This window comes from Ailuropoda melanoleuca, chromosome 11 (genome assembly GCF_002007445.2).
Source record: "Ailuropoda melanoleuca isolate Jingjing chromosome 11, ASM200744v2, whole genome shotgun sequence".
NCBI lineage: Eukaryota > Metazoa > Chordata > Mammalia > Carnivora > Ursidae > Ailuropoda > Ailuropoda melanoleuca.
In genome coordinates, this window is record NC_048228.1 from 45,716,253 (window position 1) to 45,742,392 (window position 26,140).

Below are 26,140 nucleotides of genomic sequence, written 5' to 3' on the forward strand. Positions count from 1 at the left end.
GGAAGAAGCAGGCCCACAGCAGAGGAGCCCAATGTGGGGCTCGATCCCACAATGCCGGGATCACGCCCTGAGCCGAAGGCAGACGCTTAACCGCTGTGCCACCCAGGCGCCCCAATACATGAAATTTTTAATTGCCCCCTTTGTATTGACTCTTATACCCTAGCATCCCTCGAGGTTATATCTATGATGATACAAAGCCTGATGTGAAAAGCAGGGCTCTAATAAGTGAAATTTCAGGTATCAGTATATAAATGGACAATAGTAGGGCCTCACCTTTCTAGATTCGTTTGGCAAATTGCTACAAATTTTATGTGCAATACTGTTCACCCCATGCTGGCCACCTTGCCAACAGGGTTAGAAGTCGGTGCTCTAGAAAGTCATTGTGCACCATTGTGCTTGCACTCCTTTGACAAACGCAGCCTCGTGCAAACTTTGGTGGGGTAGACTCATTAGGGGTTTCCTCTTTAGTAGAAAGATATTGATGCAACAGTCAAGAAGGGCACAGTGTGGGTAAGTCACCGTGTTTTGAGCCTTTCATTTCCAGTAATTAAAGTGAACATGTTATTGGAAGGTTTAGAAAGCCCACCCAAAGTCATTTACAATAGCTGTAATTAGGAAACTGGAATGCCAGTTAAAGGTTTTCGACAGGAACGAAATGAGACCAACGGAGCGTATAAGTAAAATCCCCTTAGAAAATGGCCAAATTAAGGATACAGACTCTCATTGACCCATGCCATACTTCTTTCATACTCATTCCAGGTACTGAGATTTCACCATACATTTGTCCCTTAGCTCAAGTGGTTCCTTTCTACAAATAAAATGTTTGGAGCTACTTGTTTTAATTTTTTTAGTGAAGCCAATTTCACCTGTCTCTGACTCTCATTTCTCCCCCAAACATGTTTCTCAGGTCACCCGAGACTATTCTCAAAGGTTGAATGGTATTGTTTAATTTCGAAGATCATTTCCCCTGGGCTAGAGCACTAATATCTGAATTCTTAGACATGTTTCTTAATTTACTGTCCCTAGTGGTGTATCTTAAACTTACTTAAAAATGCAATTAGAGTCTCTCAAGTTGCCCCCACATGGAATCTGCAGTAGCTAGAATTTGGGTCCTCTCCCGATTCTGACTTTTCAACTTCCATTTCCTGGAAAAAATTTAGTTACACTGGTCAGGGAATCAGGGTTATTTCCATGACTAGCTCTTCTTGAGTGTAGACCAGTGCTTCTCAACTGGGGGGTGAATTTGCCCCCTCCAGAACGCACTTGGAAATATCTGGAAGCATTTTTGGTTGTCATGACTGAGGTCAGGGGGTGGGGTGTACTACTGAAATCTGGTGGGTAGCGGCCAGGGATGCTGCACAGTACAGCCCACAGTACAGTACCCCCACAACCAAGAATTATCGAGTCCAAAATGTTCATAGGGCTGACATTGAAAAATCGATGACCAAACCAAGTGGATAATAGACAATAGAAATATACTGAATAGAAACTGTATTTTACTACTCTTTGGGTATCTTTTATTTCTCATTTTCCTCTCTCTCTAGGCTTTACTTTGTAATGTTATTATATGTGAGGCTGCTTTTCTGCCACTGTGCTTCCGAAGCAGTGTTTTGGGGTAAGGACTGAAGTTTCACCTGACGCCGTGGTTTTTTGTTGTTGTTGTTTGTTTGTGTTTTGTTTTGTTAGTTCAGTGCATATTTATTGGATACCTTTTCTCATGGAAGGCCCTGGGCTAGGTAATGGGGGTATAGCAGTGACCAAGTCTTGTGGGGTCTTTCTCTTCCTGGATCAGGACTCTGAGAATGAACACTGAGGCCTCTCTGGTAACATGGTGCTCATGTATACAAAAACATAAATATGAAGAAGGATCATAAGGAAGGCATTTGATGGGAAGATTGCAGGTGGAGTGGTTCAGGAGCACGTTGAGAGCGGTCTGTTTCTTTGGCTTTTCTCCCTCCTAACTGGTTCAGTCTTTGAATAGCAAGCAAGAATCTTCCCTTCTATTCACAAGGAATATGTAAACAAGAGAAACTAAGATATACCTGGCAAAAGCAAAGGACAAGACAGCATGGAACTTTTAGAGTAGATCTACTCCTGTCAACATGGGCTGCTATTTGTCAGGGTTGAAATTAGGTCAGTGGATTTAATTATGGTAAGAAGAATGAGTCACATGCCCTCATTCTCTTTGAGCAAAGATGGCAGTTTCTTTTATGGGAGCCATTTTTTTCTTTGTCCTGATAATTCTGTTATGTCTGTTTTTGTGAACTTTTCATCTTGCCCTTCTTTTTTGATTTTTGCTTTTCCTCTTTTCTTCTACCACTTAAAATTCTTCCCTTTTTTCCCTTTCCAGTTTTTTTTAGAGGTTTTATTTATTTATTTGAGAGGAGAGAGAGAGAGTGTGCAAACACAAGCTGGGGGGGAAGGGGCAGAGAGAGAAGCAGACTCCGGGCTAAGCAGAGAGCCTGATGTGGGGCTCCATCCCGGGATCCTGGGATCATGACCTGAGCAGAAGGCAGGTATTTAACCGACCGAGACACCCACGCATTCCATCCCTTTTCTACTTTAATCAAACTTTCTAGATAACTCACAAATAAAATAAAAACACAAAACTTCCAGCAAGCCATATTTTAAGATTACGCCAATCTAAATCTTGAATTTATTTTTTTTCATTAAATATGCTTTTTTGTATGTATATCCACATCTGTGTTTTCTGTCCTTTAATGCTGCATATTACTTTGGATCAGGATATATCCTGGCTCAGATTTTTAACTATCTCTAGAGCTTGTCCTAAAACAAAGCAAAATCCTAGGGGGGGGGGTGGTAGATATTTTTATGTTATGCGAGGAGAGAGTGTGAGAAAATTGGTGTAGATTACATCTTCAAGCCATACCAACGTCTTTATTTATTTTACATTTCTTTTGTTTTTTGACCCTATTCAACCAAAATAAAATTATCGGTATAAGTATGTATATGTGTATGTACACATATACAAAATATATATGTATATATTTTATATATGTGTGTGTGTGTATATATATATATATGAATGTTTTCTGTAACATAGTTTGTAATAGCAGACAAAAGTAAACAAACAGAAAGCAGTAACAAAAGAACCAAAACGTGGAAACTACCAAATGTCCGTCTGTAAAGGAAAGCATACATAAATATGTTATATCTCTATTATAGAGTGTGATGCGCCTATTGAGAAGAATGAGCCAATCTATATGAACTGACCTAGAAAGGTGCCTCTACTGTATTCTTAAATAGGATGATACTATTTCAAGAAAGAAAGAAATTTCTGTATGTGCATATGTAACATAATACAGATAATATCTAAGTCATGTAATTACATATGATGTAATATGTATTTGGATAAACATAGAGAAAGTGTGGAAAGATGAACACAGATTTTTTTGAGAGAGCGATTGAGAGAGAGTGCACACATGCATGTGCAAGCAGAGGGGAAGGGGACAGGGAGAGAGAGAATCTTAAGCAGGCTCCATGCCCAGTGCAGAGCCCGACATGGTCTCCATCTCATGACCCTGAGATCATGACCTGAGCCAAAATCAAGAGTTAGACGCTTAACCGACTAAGCCACCCAAGCATCCTGGATGAACACAGATTTTTATTATTGATTACCTCAAGAGGATAGGTTAGAAAGGAGATTGACTTATTAAAAATATATATTTTGTAATTAAAGAAAAAGACAGGTTTACTGAAAAAAATTTCAATACTATTTATGTGGTTGACCATAGATTCATTTAACTCTTCATAGGATAGTCCAAAAGGAACAAACGTGCATATTAATCCCAACTGGCCTTGCATGCTAAAGTGCCTTTTTAGTGGTTCATGAGGCCAGGAAAATAAACACAAAATATATATAAAAAATAAGTCATGTGGAGAGCAAGTGTGCTAAAGAAAATAGAAATCAGATGACAATATCTGGTACTGCTGTTCAGATTCACAAATCTCTTAAATGGGGAGAACTTCCTTTCATTACTCAGGCTCATAATAGGTTTATTTGAATCATTTGGCATTTGACATTTTGCACATATCTCTTCAAGAGAAAGAGAGAGGGTACCATGTGTGGTTGAGAATGTGGGTTCTAGGGTCAGACTTCTTGGCTTTGATTACTCACATCTCTCCAAGGTATGTGATTTTTGACAATTAACTGAATTGTGCTGCAGGTAACTTGTGAAACAAAGATAAATAAGAGTCCTTATCTCACTCTATCGTTGTTGGCCCATAATGAATGTTCCTAGCTTGGGTAGGGTGGTTGGTAGTGGGAACAGTGAAGGGCAGGTATTTTTTTAAAATCCAGGGAAATCAATGGGGTCATAAGAAGTGGTGCCCACCATGGATTAGAAATGAACAGGACAGGGGCGCCTGGGTGGCTCAGTTGTTAAGCATCTGTTAAGCTCAGGGCGTGATCCTGGCGTTCTGGGATCGAGTCCCACATCAGGCTCCTCTGCTGGGAGCCTGCTTCTTCCTCTCCCACTTCGCCTACCTGTGTTCCCCCTCTCGCTGGCTGTCTCTCTCTCTCTCTCTCTGTCAAATAAATAGATAAAATCTTAAAAAAAAAAGAAATGAACAGGACAGAGTCAATATTATTACACTTTGATGATTCTACTGTGTCACCCACCTTCTTGTTTTATAGACCACCATTTTCAGCACATTGGCCAGTGAAAAGTCCTTATCTGACTGCAAAAAGGTAAGTCAGCCTCTAAAATTTCCAACTTGCTGTCAGAGTACTAAATGCTTCAGAGTTGATGACATTCAGTTGAAAAGCTACAGGATCAATGAGAATATTCCGGTGACATGTTGTAGCTCTCTTTCTTCGGAGAAGGAAATTTGAATGGTTCTCTTTAAGGATGTGGAAAACCCTGTTACCGTTTGACAGCATTTTGTTATCAAGCAGCTCTGGTTGCATGTATCTATTTTGGTATTATCTGACATTTTATTCTGCAAGATGAGTATCAAGGGAGTCCAGGACAAGCTGCATTGCAGGCATCTATACTCTTGTTTCCAAATTTAAATGTAATAAACCTAAACTCAACACAATATAAAATGGTTTTTTATTTTGAAAGCTGATCATATAGCATAAAAATTTGGTGTGGATTCACCACAGTCAAGTTTGAGAAGCTGTCATGCTTTGCAAAAGGATTAGCGTCGCTAGTATCTGATGGAAGACGTCCCTGTAATGGATCTTGTCTGGAGACTGCCTGCTGTAGCAGTAGCAGCATGTCTAATTCCTGGCCTTCGCAGACCAGGGGGCACTTTTATCCACCTCTTTAATCTCAGGTTTAACTAGATGTTCTCCTTCTTGAGGGGAAAGAAATGATTTCACAGCCTGAACAACTCAAATAAATTCTTTGACACTATCTATTGATATGAAAAGCCAGGTGCATAAAAAGTTGACCTGTGCCTCATATATTAGTAACTTGGCATTCCTTAGGGTTTTATAGCATGACATTGTTTTGCTGTGCTGTTTCCGCTTCTGAATTTGCTTGATATAGAAATAGGTAGTTGGGGTATTCATCTTTAAAGGTGATGTAAGGGCCCACTATTCTGAATGCCATCCGTTTCATTATCTTGATAGTTTTTTCTTGCTTATTAAATCTCCATCTTGATTGAGTTCTGCTGTGTTTGTCTTGGTCTGGGCTGTCTGAGATTGAGGTCCATCTTGTATTCTTAACATTACAGATCCAGGGAATGAAGGCACTTCAGGGGTTCTCTAGTCTCACCTTTTTTTCCAGAGTGGGACTGCCCTTGATGTCATGTATAGATGGACTTCTAGCCTTTCCTTGAATACTCTATTAACAGGGAACCCAAACACCCTGACTGTTCACCAGTGAGACAAATCAAAGCTTTAGAAAGTTCTTCATTTTACTGAGCCAGGATATGTTTCCTTTTAATTTCTGCCTGATGTTTCTTCTGAATCTTCTCCCCGGCTCACTCCTGGGCTAATGGTTTTCCTTCTTTATTTCTAGTAGAATATTGTTATAATTGATTTCCAGAAGTGTGGGCTGCTGGTTCCTGGCTATTTGGTTTCAAAACTTGGCTCAGCCACTTACTACCAATGTGACTGTGGTCACATAAGCTATCTGTGCTTCACTTTTATCACTCTAGAGTGAGGGTAGTAACTGTACCTGCTTCATATTATAGATGAGTTAATATATATAAAGTGCTTAGAACAGTGCTCAATATATAATCAATGCTATATTAGGTATTATTATTGCTTCTAATCTAGGTTATACTTTTTTTTTGCATACTCTTTTTTACCAGTGTCCAAAAATTATATATTGTTCTTCAGATGTGGTCAGTTTGGCAAAAGCACTTTGGGACTTTTCTTTCTTCCTTCAGGAGATTTGTTTACAAACTTGGTGTGTGCCAGGTACAACATAAGACATGGGCTATGATGAAAGGACAAGCTGTAGGCTTTCTTTAGTGTAACACTAATATTCTACTAATACAGTGTAAGATGGCATCAGTTTCTATTTATTAGCCATGTCCCTCTGTGGGCCATGTGAAGTTTGAAGTCCTTGTGCATGCTCTTAAGACATTTTCACATGACCTGCTATTAAAACATGACTTTCTTTTATACTTACATAAATAAGTCTTTGAGTATGAATATAGACCATTATATTTATTTTATTCATTTGTACAATTTTGATCAATCAAGATAATTTATAAACCCAGTTCTGTTATCCAATCTATTTACTACCTCTCTCAGTTTTTGTCATGCACAAAGTAGAGTAGCATGGTCAGTCTCTATTGACTTAATTTGATTCATCCAGCACAGTTACCAAGTGCTCACTGAGCACCTGCTTATGTGACATGAACTGGAATATCATGGCGAGCAAGTCACATATGACCTTTTCTCTCATAGAACGTATGGGTGGTCATTGGACAAGTAAAATTGTGATGGATGATATGGGTTCTTTTTTTAAGTTGGGAGGTTACAAGATCTTACACCAAGGGAACTTGACCTAATCTAAGGGTCAGAGAAAACTTTCCTGAAGAAGTGGCCTTCATGCAGATATCCGAATAATGGGACTTGGCCACATGAAGACAAGGTGGAGGCCGAGAAACACCAAGTGTGAAAGTCTGGAGGTAGAAGTGGAGAATGATAAAATGCTCAGAAGGTCTGAGAATTGCAACTTGAAATAGAGAATGAGAAACAGTGAGACCAACAAAACAAAACAAAACAAAAACCTGATTATGGAGGGGCTTGTAAAACCGGAATTTGGATTTTTTTTAAGGGTAACAAAAAGTAATTACTTGAGGGGGTAGGTGTATGTGACTTGATATGACTTTTATTTTAAAATCATTTGGATGCTGAAGAACAGAAGAAGCAAGAAATCAGACACAAAGTCTAGGTATAAGGCTATAATCTAGACAAGAGATGGTAGTGGCCAGGATTAGAATAACAGCATTGAAGATCAGGAGATATTTGGGTGATAAGATCAACAGGATATGATAAGAGTTTGGATATATGGTAGAGGAAGTAGCTAAGGATGATTCCTTGATTTCTGGCACGGGCAACTGGCAGAATAACAGTGCCATTTTCTTAGGTAATAGGGTCAGGGAGGAAGTTGATGAGTTCAGATTGGTGCATGTCAGGTTTGTGGTGTTTGTAAGATCTCCCAGCAAAGATGACTAGCAGGCATCTGGGCATGTTGATTTATAATTCAGGATAGCATTCTAGGATAGAAATATGAATGTGGGAGAAATACACATATAGAAAATGGTTAACAGACTGTGAATGGACAAGATTGCCCAGGGAATGGGTGGAGGGGAAATGAAGAGTGTTTATAAGAATATGGGAGTATTGGTATATAAGGCCTGGGAGAAGACTATTTCCTGTGAAGGAAAGTGAGGAGATAGGGCCATAGATGTTGGAAGAAATCAGAAGGAGATAGTGTCACAGAAATCAAATCAATAAAAAGGAAGTCATTAAAAATGAGGTAGTCACTTGTATCAAAACTCTTGCTGGGAGATTAAATAAAATAAGGACTGAAAAGCATCCACTGGGTTTATCAATATCATAGGTCATTGTTGGTTTTAGTGAGATCCAAGTGATGGGTGCAGAAACCAGGTTACAGTGGGTTTAAGATTGAGTGAGGAAAGAAATAGAAATGGTAGGCTAGTCTTTAAAGGAATGTGTTGCGTAAGGAAGGAAAGAGATGAGTAGTTAGTGGGGGGCTATTGGGTTAAGGGAGGGTCTCTTAGGATGGGGTAGATTTGAGCAAATGTGTTTAAATGCTAGAAAGAAGACAATAGAAAGGCAAGGAGATGCCAAAGCACAGCATTAACCTTAGATAGATGGAGGGGCACATCGTGCTATATAATACCAGGGGAAGAAGAAAGGGTAGAACTCACATAGATGGAGTTATGAAAGCAGGGTGCCAGAATAGGTCCTTGTCATTGGACAACTCTGGTCAATTCATCCACTTTTTGTTGAGGTAGGATTATTATTCAACCAACTTTGAATCATACAACTATACTATTTCAACAGTATTTATTTAACCTACAGACATTCCCCTACAATATTTTGCATAGATAGTACCATGCGCATAATCAACAATCTCTGGACAGTGTTGCCTGTTCAGGTGGGGTCTATTTTAAGAAAATTACTTTCAAATCTGTGTCTCAAGTAATGCAATCTCTTCTGAACCCTAGATCTGTGATGCTGATTAACCAGAGGTCTTCAAATCAAAACCACACTAAGATACCACCTTACGCCAGTTAGAATGGCAAAAATTGACAAGGCAAGAAACAACAATTGTTGGAGAGGATGTGGAGAAAGGGGATCCCTCCTACATTGTTGGTACAGCCACTCTGAAAAACAGTGTGGAGGTCCCTTAAAAAGTTAAAAATTGAGCTACCCTATGATCCAGCCATTGCACTACTAGGTATTTACCCCAAAGATACAGACGTAGTGAAGAGAAGGGCCATATGCACCCCAATGTTCATAGTAGCATTGTCCACAATAGCTAAATCATGGGAGGAGCTGAGATGCCCTTCAACAGATGACTGGATTAAGATGATGTGGTCCATATATACAGCGGAATATTACTCAGCTATCAAAAAGAACGATTTCTCAACATTTGTTGCAACATGGACGGCACGGGAGGAGATAATGCTAAGTGAAATAAGTCAAGCAGAGAAAGATAATTATCATATGGTTTCTCTTATCTATGGAACATAAGAGCTAGGAAGATCGGTAGGAGAAGAAAGGGATAAAGAAAGGGGGTAATCAGAAGGGGGAATGAAGCATGAGAGACTATGGAGTCTGAGAAACAAACTGAGGGCTTCAGAGGGGAGGGGGGTGGGGGAGTGGGATAGGCTGGTGATAGGTAGTAAAGAGGGCAGGTATTGCATGTGCACTGGGTGTTATATGCAACTAATGAATCATCGAACTTTACATCAAAAACCAGGGATGTACTGTATGGTGACTAACATAATACAATAAAAAATATTATTATAATAATTAAAAAAAACCCAGAGGTCTTTCCCACTTTGGTTCCCACAGACCATGTCTTAATGTAAATAATTTTTTTACACGTATTCTCTACCATTCTGAACTCTCTTCTCTTATATTCACCACTCCAGTCAATGGCTTTACCATTCCAAGCTAGGAATGTCAGTGTCATCCTTGACTTCTCTTGTTCCTTTACTTCCCACATCCAACTAGCTATCAAATTCTGTAAATTCCACTTTGAGATGCCCCTAGAATCTCTCCACCATCTGTTTCCTTCCCTTCTTATTCCTTCTTTGGAAGGTTGTAACAACTCCCTCCTTGCTCTTTTCTTACATCAAGTCCTCTCTTCTTCATTCCATTTTCTAAAACACTACCAGAGTTACTTTCAAGAAAACACACAACAAACACAACTGTTCACGTCAAATCTTATTTAAAAGCATTTAAGGGATTAAAATTTTATTCAGAATAGACCCCATACCCCCATACTCCTGCATAACTTGACAAGTTATTCGCATTATCTTCAGCCTCATCTCTTGGTATTTTACTAGGTGCTAGAGTCTAGAGGTCTTGAGCAGACTGCTCCAAATGCAAAACTTTTTGGTAACTTTGTGCCCATGTACAAATTGTTTCCTCTTCTTGAACGCTATCTTCCATTTCTTGTCTCTTAAAAACTTAGTCTTCTATGGAGAGACCCTTAATATTGTCATTTGCTTTTCAAAGATTTTCTTGGTCTCTCCAGGAAAGGTGAGTGGTTTTACCTCCAGATTTCATTATGTTTTGTACTTACACCAGGATATAACACCTAACAACAACCACAAAACTTGTCAAGTGTTTACCATATTTTCAGCCCTGTGAAAAGTACTTTACATGGATCCTCTCATTCAATTTTTGTAACAGCCCTCTGAGGTGAGTAAAATTATTACTACCATTTATAGATAAAGAATTTGAGGCCTAGTGACATTAAAGAACTTGCTCAAAGATACACCAGTGGCAGGTGTTGGAGCCAGGATGTGAATCCAGGCAGTCTGATGTCAGAACCATTGCTTTAGTGTTTTGCTACTTCTTTCTGCCACTGGATTCTAAACACTTATTTATGAGTTCAGTTTCCCCTTAAACTCTCATCTCTTGGAGGGGAGGAACAATGATGGATTCTGTTAGGAATAATAATACCCCACTAGTAGTAAGAGCTAATAAAAGTTTATTGAATGAATGGATTTGCTGAATACATGATTGTCCATTAATGTAATATCATTCTGGGGCCATTGTGTTAAAAAAAAAAAGCAGGTTTTTTTTTTTTTATTTATCCTTTTCCTAGGAGTTGAGAAAAGAATACTTATATTCGGGGTTTATTTTTGAAGGCAATTTCCTTTTTTTTAATAGTATTTTTTTATTATGTTAGTCACCATATAGTACATCCCTAGTTTTTGATGTAAAGTTCCATGATTCATTACTTGCATATAACACCCAGTGCACCATGCAATTTCTGCAATAAAATAAGGTGTTAATGGATAGCTGGGCAGGGGTGGGGCGTGGATTGAAGTGTTCAGTGAAAGATAGCAAATATCCTACTTCCTAAACACTACCTTATAGAGTTGTAAGAATCCCTGTTCTTATTTTCAGTAAAAGACCAGTTCACTCTTTAATTTGCAGAACCTAAAAACATCTAGGGGATATATATGAATTCATTCATTCATTCATTCATTCATGATTATTTATTGGGTGCCTCCTATTGCAAGGCAGTTATTACTATTAATATGTTGCAGAAGAAAAATGGATATGCCAAGATATGAAGTGACTTACTCTAGGGCACATAGTAAACTCAAAGTAGACTCCCAGAGGATAGGCCTAATTCATATCTTCTGATTTCTTTCCTCTGTAACCTCTCCACCCTACACTATTTCACTAAAGTTGACTTATGGGGGGATGTGTACTGAGGGATGAGCAGCAAAGAATGGTCCTCAAGCATGTCCCATGTCTCTTGGTACCTGTTTTATGCTCATTGATATTTATATCGTTGTGTCTTGATACTTTTAAATCTCTCAGTGCAAGATATTCAGACCCAGACACGTCGACTCAGCTATTTTTGGGTAGGGACGTTCTGTCACAGCACTACTGAACTTCCAGTACTTTAATTTGAAGTAATGGGCAAAACATATATCCTCACTCCTTCTCAGAGGCTCTTGGCTCTGACCCTGACTCCCACCCCTGGGGTACAGATCAGAGATAGGTTAGGGGTGATGGACAGGTGAGGGTGACGGATGGGACGAGGGTAAGAGATAAAATGAATCTCAGGGATGGGGTAAAGGTCAGAGATTTCTGTTTCACAAATTACTTAGAAATGAAAAATAGGTGTTTTCTGGTTTGGTATCAAAATGACCTGCTTTATCCTGTTGTAACTTTCATCTGTTTATGGAATCTAGAATCCTAGCCCAAATCCCTGTTATCATAAAAATAGGTTCCTTGGGTTGGAGAGTTTATTTAAAATTCGGCTACCATTTTGGTATTTTATTGTTAACATGTTTGTTGGGAGGTGCTCCATTTCACTCTCTGTTTATACCTCTGTTCTCTCTCCCTGGATTTCTGATATCTTAACCCTTGTCAATGACAACTTTTTTCTTTTTTAAAGATTTATTTGTTTATTTGAGAGGGAGCCACACAGAAGAGGAGGGAGAGGAAGAGGGAAAGAATCCCAAGCAGATTCCGCACTGAGCACAGAGCCCTACGTGAGGCTTGATCTCAGAACCCATGAGGTCTTAACCTGAGCTGAAACCAAGAGTCAGATGCTCAACTGAATGATCGGCCCTCAATGACAACTTTTAAAGATAGTATCTTTAGGAAGTGTATCCCTATCATATAAAAAGTATTGGTTTTAGGGGTGCCTGGGTGGCTCAGTCTGTTAAGCATCTGCTGTCGGCTCAGGTCTTGATCCCAGGGTCCTGGGATCAAGCCCCACGTCAGGCTCCCTGCTGAGCTGCGAGTCTGCTTCTGCCTCTGCCCCCACTTGTGCTTGCTCTCTCTCTCTCTAGTGCTCTCTCTTTCTCATATAAATAAATAAAATCTTTTTAAAAAAGTGTTGGTTTTAGAATATATGGAAACCTGAAGGAAATCTATCTGTTGGTGGCAGTAATTTATGGGATTATTTGTGGTTGTGTTGACTGTGCTACCTATTCTGTCCGCCCTTGGCTTTGACCTGAGTGCCCTCCACAATTACCAATGATGTGTGAGTGCGCAGAGCATGTGCCCACATCATCTCTTAGCCTCCTGTGTGGTATTTTTATTTTTAATAGACATAGGTGATGCTTCACTACCTTCACTCTTCCTTTAGGAAGAGATGATTAAGAATTTAGAGCATAATGGGCTATTGGAAAATTCAAGTTTTTCTTCAGTGTTGATGAATAGGTCTCTGGGTAAACACAGTCTAAGACAGTAATATCAGCAGTTAAGATATTTACTCTCAGTTGGTTCCTCAGCCTTTTGAAACTATATCGTATCTGGCTTCCTCTTTCAAAGATCAAGACTTAATGTCTAGACAGTGTTCATTGACCTCCACAAAGCTGGCTAGGCAGAGTCCCATGACTCTCAGCTTCTTGGCAGAATTTCTGGGCTGGTAGGTCATGGTGGCTTCTTCCCATGCCCTGAGAAAGGGCATAAAGACCAGACCAAACCTGTCAGCATTGGAGGAATTCCTCTGTCCTCCCCTCCCTACGCCCTGAAAGACAGAATCCCACATTCTGGAGCAGTCACAGTGAAGGGTATTATTTCAAGTAAATTTGAATGTTATTTACTTTTTAAATAGATTTTTTGGGAAGCTAGGAAGGTTTGTGTTTGGCAGAGTGCTGTTTTTGCTGACTTGATGTAGTGCTCTCTGCTGGATAAGGTGTGATATATATATCTTTGCAAATTTCTATCCTTTTTTCATATGTGCCAACACAGACCACCAATTTATGGGAAGGACAATTGTATTTCTCTGAACACAGGGGAAGCACTTCAGCTCTTCCTCTTTCCTTGCCTCCCTGCCTCCCCCTGCCTCACTCTCCCAGCCAAGAAAGAGCTCTGAGCATTGATTTGCAATATTTGGGATAAGATAGGTGTTTCTGGATTCCACGCACTCTTCTTTCATCTCATATTGTCTGGTTTTGATTTTTACTATTGCATTTTTCCAATCCCATTCTCCTGAGATGCAGTATAGGTCAGGGGTTAAGAGCACAGGCTCTGAAGACCAATTTCTGTGACTGGAGTCCCAGCTCCACGACCCATCAACTCTACAACTTTGTCCAAGTTACTCAGCCACTTTGTGCCTCACTTGTCTCATGTATAAAATGAGACAAGTCATGGTATCAACCTATAGAACTGTTGTTACAGATTGAACAGATGGCTCCATGTAAAAATCTTAGAGCAGTGTCTCCGTAAGAGATGTTCATTATTCCATCCCTGTGCTTGCAGAGAATAATTTGAACCTTGGTACTTTGAGCCTCACTTCATCTTTTCGCTCTAAAAGAGCAACAACACCAAGGAAAGTACATCAATAGACTTGGGCTAAAACGCACATTTGCAAAAATGTAAGCTGTAGTTGCACCGAGAAATACCTTGTATGGGTCTCTAATTCTTAGTAATTCTAATTCTCCGTAATGAGAATGCACTCAAGTTCAATATTGTTATGGGTTTCAGCTCTGTAAGAGCAAAACATTTCTTAATAAATGAAACATAAAACCTTCCTAATAGTGTGGTGAATATACTTTTCTGTACCAGCACTGACACAATTTTGAGCCCATAATAGACATTTAATAATATTTGTTAATTAATAAACTTGGCATAGGATCATTCCACCAAAAGCTTTCAGTGGAAGGCTCAAAATGAAAAAGAAAGGAAGGGGGAGAACCTATTCTTTGTACATCTTCTTATGCCAGCACCTAGAATATACACAGGCAGGTAAAAGCACTTTATCACTTGCTTGGAGGTATAGAATAAAATATAAAATATCTCTGTCCCTCAAATAAATGTATATCCATTGCCTTTTCTAAATGTTAATATATGGGTTTCTTTTGCCCATTAGCCAATATTTGCCTCTTTTTTTTATAGATATAACCTAACACCAGGATTTTTGCAACCATAATTTCTAGCCTGTGCATCTCAATAACTTTCATAAATTTCTTTCTTTTTTCTTTATTCTTTTCATTTTCTTCATTTCTCTCTTTCGCTTTCTCTACTCCCTCCTTCCTTCCTTCCTTTTTTCTTTCCTTGACCTAATACATCAGATAACAAGGTATAAGTTATAAATTGTGTCCATTTCCCCATCCTACTACCCACAGATACATCAAATTTATTCAAATCTTTAGGACCTGACTGAGAGGGTGGTTTGAATTCACCTAGACCTAATTAATTTACTATTTCATACATATTGAAAGTCTCCCATGATTATTTGGAGGATAGAGGATGAAAGATATGATAATTTGGAGGATAGAGGATGAAAGAATCCCTGTCATGAATGAACTCATAGTTTAGGGGGTGGGCAATACTATACTTGGATAAATCACAACAGGGTAAGTTCTGTATGCTTTGGTAGCAGAGAAAAGGTTGTGAGTAATCTTCCCTGGGAGAGCCACTAATTTTGTCAGTGTCCCCCTCCCATTCTTCTCTCATCAGGATAACATCGAAATGCACCTCTGGGTTCTATCTTCTTTGTGGCCAGGACTATTTATGCTTTGAGTCAGAGGTTGAAGGATGGTCTTTTCAAAGATTTGCCTGCCCCTTGGAAATTAGTGAGATAACTCTCCAATGTTGCTTGCATTTTAAATATTGTTGCAGGAGATCATGTGCTCTGTACTGCTTTGGGTTGAGGCTAAATTTAATGATCTTTAAAACCACAGACCGTGCGGGCTTGTGGAACTGCCTACATATGTTGAAAAAAAAATGATGCTGCTGGTGTGGAATTGCAAGATAAGCAGAGAACCCAGTAAATGACTCAGTGGGAGTTTTCCCCAAGGGAGGGATAAAGAAAAGAGTGTACTGTTTTTTGGCAAAGGAAACTGGCACTTAACATGATTATTGCAACTCTGGGCACTTGGGTTTTCCCACTGGGGAGATCAAACGTGATAACAGCAGAGCTGTTCTTCTAAAGCTGAACCTTCATGAGCTCCAGTCTCCAACTGAGATGTCAAATGGCCAATATCCCTGGCAAGAAGAGCCTTTTAATTAATTAGAGCCTTGAGCTGGCAGCTTGCCGCAAAAGCACCTGAACAGGGTTGCCTGTGAAAAGAACTGCGGAGGGCTGCTTCCAGTGACTTGCTGCTCTCCCAAAAGCCTGCGTCAAGTGTCTACCTGTCTCCATGGGAAAGGCAGGTGCTGTGTCCTCATGACGAGGGGTCTCTTTCCACTTGGTGTTCTTTAGAGAGAGGTTTCTGGCCAAGTCTTTCCTCTCCTGCAGTCCCAGAGGTGGGACAAAGACAAAAAGGAAAGTGTTTTCAGTTTCTGTTTGGAGAGCCACAAAGGTCGGCATCTGGAAGAAGCAGAAGGTGTCTAATGAAAAGGTGCACTGTGGCTGAATCAGAGCTTGTCATCTTGCATGATGGAAATCTGGAAATCCCAAGGTTATTCAAACAGGAAGAGGTCTTGATGCTGGTCTCGTGTCATCAAAGGTAATCTGGCATTTTGAGGGACATCTCCCTGTTATCTCTTAAGGGGCTTTGAGTCTCAGGCATCAGAAGCAGTGCTGCCAGTGTCTCAGAGGAAGCATCCTGCAGGCTTGCAAATGTTTTGTGTGCCCCTGTTGAGCGGCCAGGCAGCACCTTCTGCTCAGGTTGCTACAGAGATGCCCTTTGGGAGACTCTTTTCTTATAAAAGACTCTTTACTTATAAAAGACAGCGATATGCTGGAGGACAGAACTCTGCTCACCTTTCCTTGCAGAGATGTGCTGAGCTACAAATCACATGGTCATAATGAGGGCCACTGACTGTGTAGCTTCCCGTCCTGCTCCAACCAGAGCATCTGGCTTTCTTTCTTTGATTTTAGTCTTAATCATGATAGGGGAAATGCTTTGTGTGAACATTTCCTCAGTGTTCTTCCAGGCTCTCTAAAGTTTTTTAAAAATCTTTTGGTCCTCTGAAAGAATGTGACAATGTACTTTTACACATCAAAGATTTGTTATTTATTTATTGGTAAACTTAGGCTAGGTAATCTGTAGACTATTTATAGCATCATGTGATATAATTTCTAGTTTTATGGAAGTACTAAATGACTCTGGAACCAAACTGCCCAAATAAAAGGCTGTCTCCAGCATTAACTCTGTGATGCTCACCAATTTACTAAGCCTCTCTATATCACACTTTGCTCCTTTCTTTTTCTTTTCTTTTTTTTTTCTTGAGAAATTATTTTTACTTTAATAGTTTAGAAAGGTTTAGTGAGTGAAAGTCAATAACAAGCTTCCACACTGTGGTCAAGGACAGCCAGAAAAGCATTTTACGCAGCATATTACTATTATAAGTCAGACTGAAATCCAGAGTTGATATGGGCTTTGTTTTCAAACTAGAAAATATAAAAACATAAATGCAAAATTGAAATATTATGTTATTGAGTGCCTCAGTTAGTGAAGTATAGTATTACTTAAGATTTAGATGTGGGAGTGATCAACTAGGGATGTGGTTATTAAAGCCTTGAGAGTAAAAAAAAAGCCTTAGACTGAAAAGAGCAAGGTGAGAAACCAGGTGAAAGGAGAAATTTGGGGAATAGTACTTTTTCAGGGGTCAAAGAAAACAACAGACACAAAAGGAGACAAATCTAATGAGACAATAGAGAGGGTTCCCAGAGTTTGAAGATGTTGAGAAAAGAAAAATCAGTTGGTGTAGGAATGTCTTGGAGAAAGAGAAGAAAGGGTGCTGGCCACGGGAGCCTAGAGCACAAATGTAGAAATTAACCTTGACCAGAAGGAGAAACACCTCACCCGCACAGAGAACTTTTCAGTATGAATGGATTTGGGTGTAACATTTCTTCATTTTTAAAGTGAAGATAATAAAAGTACCCACCTCAAGGAGTTACTGCCCAGTGATGACATCAAACTCAAATCTCCTCAGAGTCTACATCAAGTTTCTCTTGATCTGGAGACAGATCTCTCCACCCCCTTCCACAGCATATTATCTCTCCGTCCACACACACGCAACAGATTGTGGTGAGACAGGGGGGAAATAACCACATTGCTTCCTACCGCCAGAAAGGGGACACAGACTCACGGCAGTTGCTGGCTGTGTAATCCTGACATCTGTGTGGCCCCTTACCTTGGGTAGGCCTCACTTCTCTTTCTAGGGGTTACTTTCCCAGGCCTCTGGCTCTGCCTCTGAGAGTCTGTTCTCTTATTGTTATCCTCTTTGGCCACAAGTCAAGGAGGCATTACAGAATACGCCCTCCCCAAGCTGTGAGCCCAGATACCAGCACTGAATACCATATCATGCCTGCTCTTAGCACCCATCTGCCGACAGAGACAATTTAATTCTTGGCCACGTTTCTCTCAGCATGTGTTTTTGGAAGTTCCTCAGAGTTTTTCAAAGGAATTTCTCAGGTTTCCTAATGGAGGTCTGCTAACTGGTCACCTGAGGGAAGCTTGTCTTTGCTTTGGCTGTCCGCTTTCCATGAAAACACTGCTCACCTGTCAGCCTGGTGGGCAGGCAGGCACCACTGCTTCGTGGCTCTGCTCCACAACCCTGCAGGGTGCTGCTCTTCTTCAGTGATAAAATTGGAGAACGCCCCTCTCCACAGGTCTGCAAAGAACTTGGGCCCTCAGGCTTCAGAATAGCACTGCTTGTTCTCAGAGTTCCACAGTCTTTCATGAACACAGTGTCTTCCAGTTGAGATCTTACCACCCTCCCCACTGAGGCACAGGACCTGTTCCTAAACCTAGGAGGAAAGGTATATGCCATAGCGTCTCCTCCACTGTGCTCATTCACCCCCTCCTTGTGTATATCTTTCCTTTCTCCTGAACACCCTTGCACCAAATTGTCTGCCTTCTCTTTTATCCAAATACAACTGTGTCTTAGTCCATTAACGTATGTGGTCAGATGGTCCCAGCTCAGTTTCATACGTAGGGAGTCTTAGAATCCTAATCTGGACAGATAGGATGCTCTGATAGTCTACTTCTCCAAGGTGGTGAGTAGCTCGAAGTCTTTGCTCACAAGACTCCTAGTTCTAGAAAAGTGTGAAGGTTAATTAACCAAAACGTTGGTCTTTTTGTTCCTCCAGACACCAGCCAGTTGCTAGACGAAATCCATGTTTATGTTTCTAGCACTCTATCTCTGTACTGTGCATTTCAGCAGTGTCTGGATTTAAAGGATTGAGAAAGCCAGAGTGTCTGTAGATTCTTATCTTGATTTCCATTCATAAACAAAGGAAGCTAGATCACTTATCGAACCGCCCATTCAACATCCTTAGAACCAAGCTTGCTACCTCAGCATTTTAAAAGTTAAATCAGAACGTTTTACACCTGAAGCTAATGTAACATTTGTGTCTAGTATACTCAAAACAACAAATAATAAACAAACAAACAGATAAAAGTTGGCTTTTGTTTGCAGACGAACCATTTCTAGTGGAATCAGTGAATATCAGGCAAAGTCATGACCTGGTCAGGAAAACCTGCCACTTGGGCTTCAACTTAATGTTATTTTATTGCCATTTGTAACTGTGAAGTAAAAAGACAAAACAAAACAAAAAGGTTTTATTTTCTTTTTAAATCAATCTTCCTTCTTTTCTTTCAATTCTAGTATAGTTAATATGCAGTGTTACATTAGTTTCAGGTGTGCAATCTGGTGATTCAACAATTTTATGCATTAGTTAGTGCTCTTCGTGACAAGTGTACTCTTAATCTCATTTACCTATTTACCCATCCCCCATATACCTCCACTCTGGTAACCTACCTCCCCTTTGGTAACCATCAGTTTGTTTTCTATAGTTAAGAGTCTGTTTTTTGGTTCGTCTCTTTTTTTCTTTGTTTGATTTGTTTCTTAATTCTGCATATGAGTGAAATCATATGCTATTTGTCTTTCTCTATTTCACTTGGCATTATATTCTCTAGATCCACCCGTGTTGTTACAAATGGCAAGATTTCATTCTCTTTTTATGGCTGAGTAGTATTCAATTGTGTGAATTCAATTGTATTCAATTCTTCAATTCGAAGACGTCTACCACATCTTTTCCCATTCATCTATGGATGGAAACTTGGGCTGCTTCCATAATTCGGCTGCTGTAATTAATGCTGCAATAAACAGGGGTACATATATCTTTTCCAATTAGTGGTTTTTTTAATGATTTTTTATTATATTATGTTAGTCACCATACACTACATCCCCGGTTTCCGATGTAAAGTTCGATGATTCATTAGTTGCGTATAACACCCAGTGCACCATGCAATATGTGCCCTCCTTACTACCCATCCAATTAGTGTTTTTGTATTTTTGGGGTAAATACCCAGTAGTGTGATTACTGGATCATAGGGTAGTTGCATTTTTAATTTTTTGAAGAACTTCCATACTGTTTTCCATAGTGGCTGTACCAGTTTGCATTCTCACCCACTGTGCAAGAGGGTTCCATTTTTCCTACATCCTCACCAACACTTGTTTCTTGTCTTTTTGATTTTAGCCATTCTGACAGGTGTGAGGTGATATCTTACTGTGGTTTTGATTTACATTTCCCTGATTAGTGATATTGAACATCTTTTCATTTGTCTTTTGGCCATCTGTATGTTTACTTTCGAGAGATGTTTGGTCATGTCTTCTGCCCATTTTAATCAGATTATTATTTTTTAATTCTTTTAAAGATTTTATTTACTTGAGAAAGAAAGAGAGAGAGCACGAGTGGAGGGAAGGGGTAGAGAGAGAGGGGAGACAAGCAGACTTCCTGCTGAGCATGGAGCCTGATGGGGGCTTCATCCCAGGCCCCCAAGGTCATGACCTGAGCTGAAGTCAGACATTTAACCGATTGAGCCACCTAGGCACCCCTGGTTTTTCTTTTTCCTTTTCTTTTTCTCTTTCTTTCTTTTGCTATTTTTCTTTCTTTCTTTCTTTCTTTCTTTCTTTCTTTCTTTCTTTCTTTCTTTCTTTCTTTCTTGGAGTGATGAATTCCTTTTACTTTTGTCTGGGAAACTCTTTATCTCTCCTTCTATTCTGAATGATAGCTTGCTGGATAGAATATTCTTGACTACAGATTTTTTTCTTTCAGCACTTCATACGTATCATGCCCCACTTCCTTCTGGCCTGCAAAGTTTCTGCAGAAAAATCAACCAGTAGCCTTATAGGGTTTCCCTTGTATAACTGATTTTTTTTCTGGCTGCTTTTAAAATTCTTTATCACTACTTTTGCCATTTTAATTATTACGTGCCTTGTTGTGGATTTCCTTGGGTTGATTTCACTGGGGGCTCTTTGTGCATCCTGGATCTGGATTTCTGTTTCCTTCCTTTAGGAGGTTTTCAGCAATATTTCTGCCACCTTTCCTCTCTTTCCTCCTGGGATCCCTAAAATGTGAATGTTATCACACTTGATGGTGGTGTTGAGTTCCCTTAGTCTATTTTCATTTATTATTATTATTTTTTCTCTCTCTTGTTTAGCTTGATTGCTTTCCATTACTCATCCTTTAGGTTACTGATTCGTTCTTCTATTTCCTCTTATCTATTATTTATTCCACCTAGTGTATTTTTAATTTCAGTTATTGAGTTCTTCATCCCTAATTAGTTCTTTCTTGTTTTCTGTCTCTTTGTTGAAGATCTCACTGAGGTCCTCCACTCTTTCTCAAGTCCACTGAGCATCTTTATGACCATTACTTTAAATTCCCTATCAGACATACCACTTATATCTGTTTCATTTAGATCTTTTGCTGTGATTTTGTCCTGTTTTTTCATCTGGGACATATTCCTCTGTCTCCTCATTTTGTCTATTTGTGTCTATTTCTCTGTGTTAGGAAAGTCAGCTACAACTTCTGCTCCTATGAGTAATGGCTTTATGAAGAAGAGTTCCTATAGTGCCCTGAAGTGCAGTGTCCCTTGTTCACCAGAGCCTGGCACTACAGGGGTTTCTCCTTTGTGTGTTCATGCACCCTACTGTTGTGGCTGAGCCACTTTTGCTTCAGTCCAGTTGTCTGCCCTGGCTCTCTTTGCCTGTTGTGGGCAGGGTTTGGTTCTTGTGTTGTTAGTGGGCTAGTCTCCGGCTCTTTGGGCTTGAGTTGAGTCAGACCAGGTATTTGCCAGAGATGCAGTAGCACTGAACTGTAGGGGACTTTTCCTATTTTGTCCCCTTAGAAATTTTCATTGGTGTATAGGGCCTGCAGTCAGACCAGATGTCTGCCCCCAGCCCACTGCTGGGGTTGCAGTCGGACTGGTATCTGTGGCTAGCTTCTTTTCTCCCTGGGACAGGAGTCATTTTGGAGTGGTACTGCCCTTGTCAGGGCTGCTTTCACACTGCCAGACTTGTGGCACTGCTTTGGATGTGCCCCAGCCAAGGGCATATTAAAGGCAGCAAGTCCTTAGGAGAATGCAGAGGCCAGGAGTGTGGTGCCAGCAAGGTCCATGCTGGTCTGCTATGGGAGGGAACCTTCAGCTACCTGGGAAAACTGCAGAGGCTAGCTGTGTCGTCGGAGAGGGTGGATGTGTGGAAGTGTGTGGGGGCAGGGCAGACTATTAGCAAGCTAGGTGGAGAGTGTTGGCATTGGTTCCTACAGGTGTCCATGTATCTAGGCTGGGGAGGCTGCTCTTTTATTCTTGGAGAAATCTCCCAAAGATCCCTGCCCCTCCAGCATATGCTCTGAGATTAGTAAATAAATCTCCTTCCTGTGGATCCCATGTGTTTTTAAATTGCTACTTCTATGCTTTATCTCTCTGGGGTTTTTTGTTGTGCTCTCTTTAAAGGCAGGACTTGTTTCCCATCACCCTCCCAGTTCTCTGGGAGGTGAGCCCACTGATTTTTTAAGTTCTAGATGTTAAGTTCCACTGGTTGTAAGAACTTGTGAAGTTTTCAAACTCTGGTTTTAAAGCCAAATGTTATGGGGATTTGTCATCCCTGTGTGTATACCCCATGCCTGGAGTGCTTGGTGAGCGGGTCTGTTCCTCTGCCCTCTCTGTGCTTGCCATATCCCTCCTTCCTATGGACTGTCCCAGGAGTCTGTTTAGCTTCCAACCTTGTCTCCACCCTTCCTACCCTCTTTGACATGGCCTCTTCTCCATATTTAGCTATGAAGAATCTGTTCTGCCAGTCTTTGGGTCATTTTCTAGGTTATTTACACTAACGTAGATGTTATCTAGTTCTATCTGTTGGGGGGAGGTGAGTTTAGGATCCTCCTATTCTGCCATCTTCTCCATAAAAGAAGAAAAAATTATTTTAAGATGAAAGAATAGGTGTAAATCCAGGAAAAAAGGAAGCTGAAATAAGATTGATTCTATAAAAATTAGCTGTATATGCTCTTGGAAAATAATATTGATTGATTCGAGGGAGATTATTGGAGTTAGCATGATATTGTGAGAAGACCTAGATCTTAGATTTGGTTTCATCATGGATTTCTGTGGTTTGGGGGCAGTATCTTAATTTCAGCATCTATTTCCTCATTTGACAAATGGTTATAATAGCATTTAGGCTCAATATAAAAAGTGTTTTTGTGGATTAACTGTGCACCTGCTGGAATGGCATGAATGTGGTTCTTTGGCATGAGGGTGGAGAAGAGAAAAAGAAGGAGAGGTGAGAAAAGAAGACCATGTTTGATTTCTGTAAAGTGCATGGGAGGACAGAGGGGGATTTAAAAAATTGTGTAGTTTTTGTGAAGGGAAGAAGAGAGAGGGAAGTTTCAATTGGGGAAATTCGTTGTGCTGTTTCATGCTTTACTAATGAGAAAAGCTGGGGGGGGTGCCCCTCTTCATGAATCAAACTGTGATGAACCCTGTGTACTGCTGGTTCTTCAAAGGCAGGGAACCACAATGCTGTTGTTTCTATTCTTCCTAGCACATCCAGACTGGACACTGGAACAGAGCTAGTTTTTAATAAATGCCTGTTGAATGATGAATAAATGAATGAATGGATCCAGGGTATAACTTAACCACATGAGGATACAAAGCAATCTCTAGATAAATGCTTTTTGCATGAATGAATAAGTGAGCACACAACTCATACTCGATGATTGTATAATTAGGTTAATTTGAAGACTATAAAGTATACAAAAGGTGGGTATAAAATAGTTTATGTGCAAAACTCCAGTGAAACAGGAGGTAGACTGTTTTTAACCCTTGCCACTACTGCTGCTGCTACTAGGGATGATTAGGAGTGTGTTCATATGATAAAGGAAGTGATCATGTAGATGCAGTTTGGGGACTTCCACGTAATAAAGGAATTTCTTTTGTATTTTCAATATGAAGATTTGTCTTCCATAACCAGAGCAATTTTTAAACTCCCTATTGCCACAGTGATACAGATAGTGTTTGCAACTTATACATTGGAAAAGAACAGCGGCCTCTATAAAATTGGGTGAATTTGTAGACATGTTCAGAGCTGTGTTAATAAGGTATTCAAAAACCTGACCTTGAGGCATTTGCCAAAAATTTAAAGAACTGTAAACCCACCAGGGCCTTCTTTTTTCACTGTTGATGCTCTGTTTACATTTGATGCATGAATGAATGAATCAAGGGAAATTTGATCAGAACTTCTTGAACCTTCTATTCTTCTTCTTTTTTTTAAATTTATTTTTATTTTATTTTCATTTTTTATTTTAATATTGCGTATAACACCCAGTGCACCGTGCAATACGTGCCCTCCTTACTACCCATCACCAGTCTATCCCATTCCCTCACCCGGACCTTCTATTCTTCTGTTTAGCTTGCCAAAACACTAACTCCTAGAGAGATTGGGCAAATAGCAGATTGAGTAGGTGGAAGATTGTGGTATATAACAGCTCCATTCACAGATATGTTTAGGACTTGGCATGGAAGAATGTGGTTATCTGCAGGCCTGGACAAGTTTTTCTTTGCTACCTGAAGGTTCATGTTATGCCATTTTGCTTTTATGAAAGACCTACATTAGTGTCTTTTTGCTAGCCAAAGGAAATTAGAAGAGGATTTTCACTTTTACAAAATGCTAATTGCTTCTTCTCTTTATACCATTTCATGCTTAAGATAGGTTTTATAGTAACACTCTACTTTTGATAGTGGACGTAAACTATTTTCATTTAAGAAAAGAAAAGGAATTTTAGCTAGTATAGGGAACAACCAAAGATAAGTAGGGTATAATATATATATGACTCAGGGAATCATTTCAGTTAGAATATGCAGCCATGAGATGTGTTTTAGGGGTAAGGAATGAGAATATTTGATTTCTTGGGTCACCTCAGGGGTAGGATATTTTTAATACAAATTGACAAGAATTTGCCAACATCAGGTAGAGATAAGTACCAAAAGCCTTGCTGGCTTTAGGGTCTTAGAATAAGAGAGAAAGAGGAATAATAACACTGGTAATGCCACACCACTTGAATTGGGTGAGCTCTCTTAACACTTCTGTGTCCTTCGATATGCTTCTGTCCCTTTAACTTTTCCCTCCTACTCTGCCAAGAAAGCTCTTCATTAGGACTCTGATCACCTGTTACCTCTGTGTTAGAGCCTTCGGTGAGTCTCTAAGCTGTTTCTGTTCTTCATTCCCAGCACATTGGACATTTGTTTTGTTTTTACAGCTCTTGTTCATATATGTTTATTGACCACTTACAATGTACCAAGCACTGGAATGAACAAGATGAAATTGTTGTTTGTCGGGGTTCATAGTCCAGTAAAGAAAATAACATTTGCAGTAGACTAACTATAAGAAGGCTATGGAAGATATGTTGTGGAAGGCAACTTAGTGGGGAGTGGGCATATTCAGACCATTTCAGAAATGGTCTCCCCTCCCTGAGATTCTGATTCAGTTGTTCTGGCAGATGGCCTGGGCACTGACAAATTTTGGAGCTCTCTGGAGGATTCTACTGTGCAGTCAGAGTTGAAAGCCACTGAGCTAAAGGTATGAGTGGGTTTTCATCTCAAAGGTCTTTTTCTTATGAATTGCCCCTTATGGAAATATGGGGAGGCTAGAGGTGCCTGTGGGTACATTTCTAGCATTGTCTGTAGTTCAGTATGTAACTACCCCTGTTCAGTTCTTTGAATTAAACTGACACACCTGTAATATAAACCACATATAACAGATAGCATTAAGGAAAACTGCACGGAGCCCTGGCCAACCCCATCCCATTTGCTTCCATGTTTGATCCAGACATGTTTGCTTTATTGCTCACTCTCATATTCGAGATTCTAAATTCCTGACTCTGTATCTCCACTGAGATAGAAATCCACCTCTAGGGCCCTCCTTGGGTTGTCACACTTTCTGGTCATTCTTTCCTACACTGCTGCTAATTCAGCTTTCTTACCCATCCCTGTTCTCTTCCAGGTCAATTCACTCCTCTTTCGGCCCTAATACCACAGGTGGCCACCCTGCCTGGTTCCTTTGCTGGTACCACAATCCTCCTGGGAGCTTAGGGTTTCTGTCACCCGTCTGTGTAGACAGTTACTGCTGCTACCTTTTTCTGCCTGCATCTGGGAAACAGGCCTGGGTGAGAAGACATGGATGTGGGCACAGGGAGCAGCAGATGGCTATGCTGATGGGCACAGAGCTCAAAGAGTTAAATTA

At 40.1% G+C, this 26,140-nt stretch overlaps 1 protein-coding gene across 3 annotated transcripts in view; it reads left to right on the forward strand.

Annotated features, from left to right (window-relative positions):
- The window catches only part of LOC105235528, a 474,820-nt gene that overhangs the window by 193,685 nt on the left and 254,995 nt on the right, over window positions 1–26,140 (forward strand). For all 3 annotated transcript variants that reach the window (XR_004628831.1, XM_011218932.3, XM_034671632.1), the window contains exon 3: window positions 4,658–4,711. Coding sequence is in view for 2 of the 3 variants with exons in the window: in XM_011218932.3 (XP_011217234.2) it covers window positions 4,658–4,711 (54 nt within the window). In the remaining variant the exon portion in view is untranslated. The remainder of the gene's footprint in view (window positions 1–4,657; window positions 4,712–26,140) is intronic.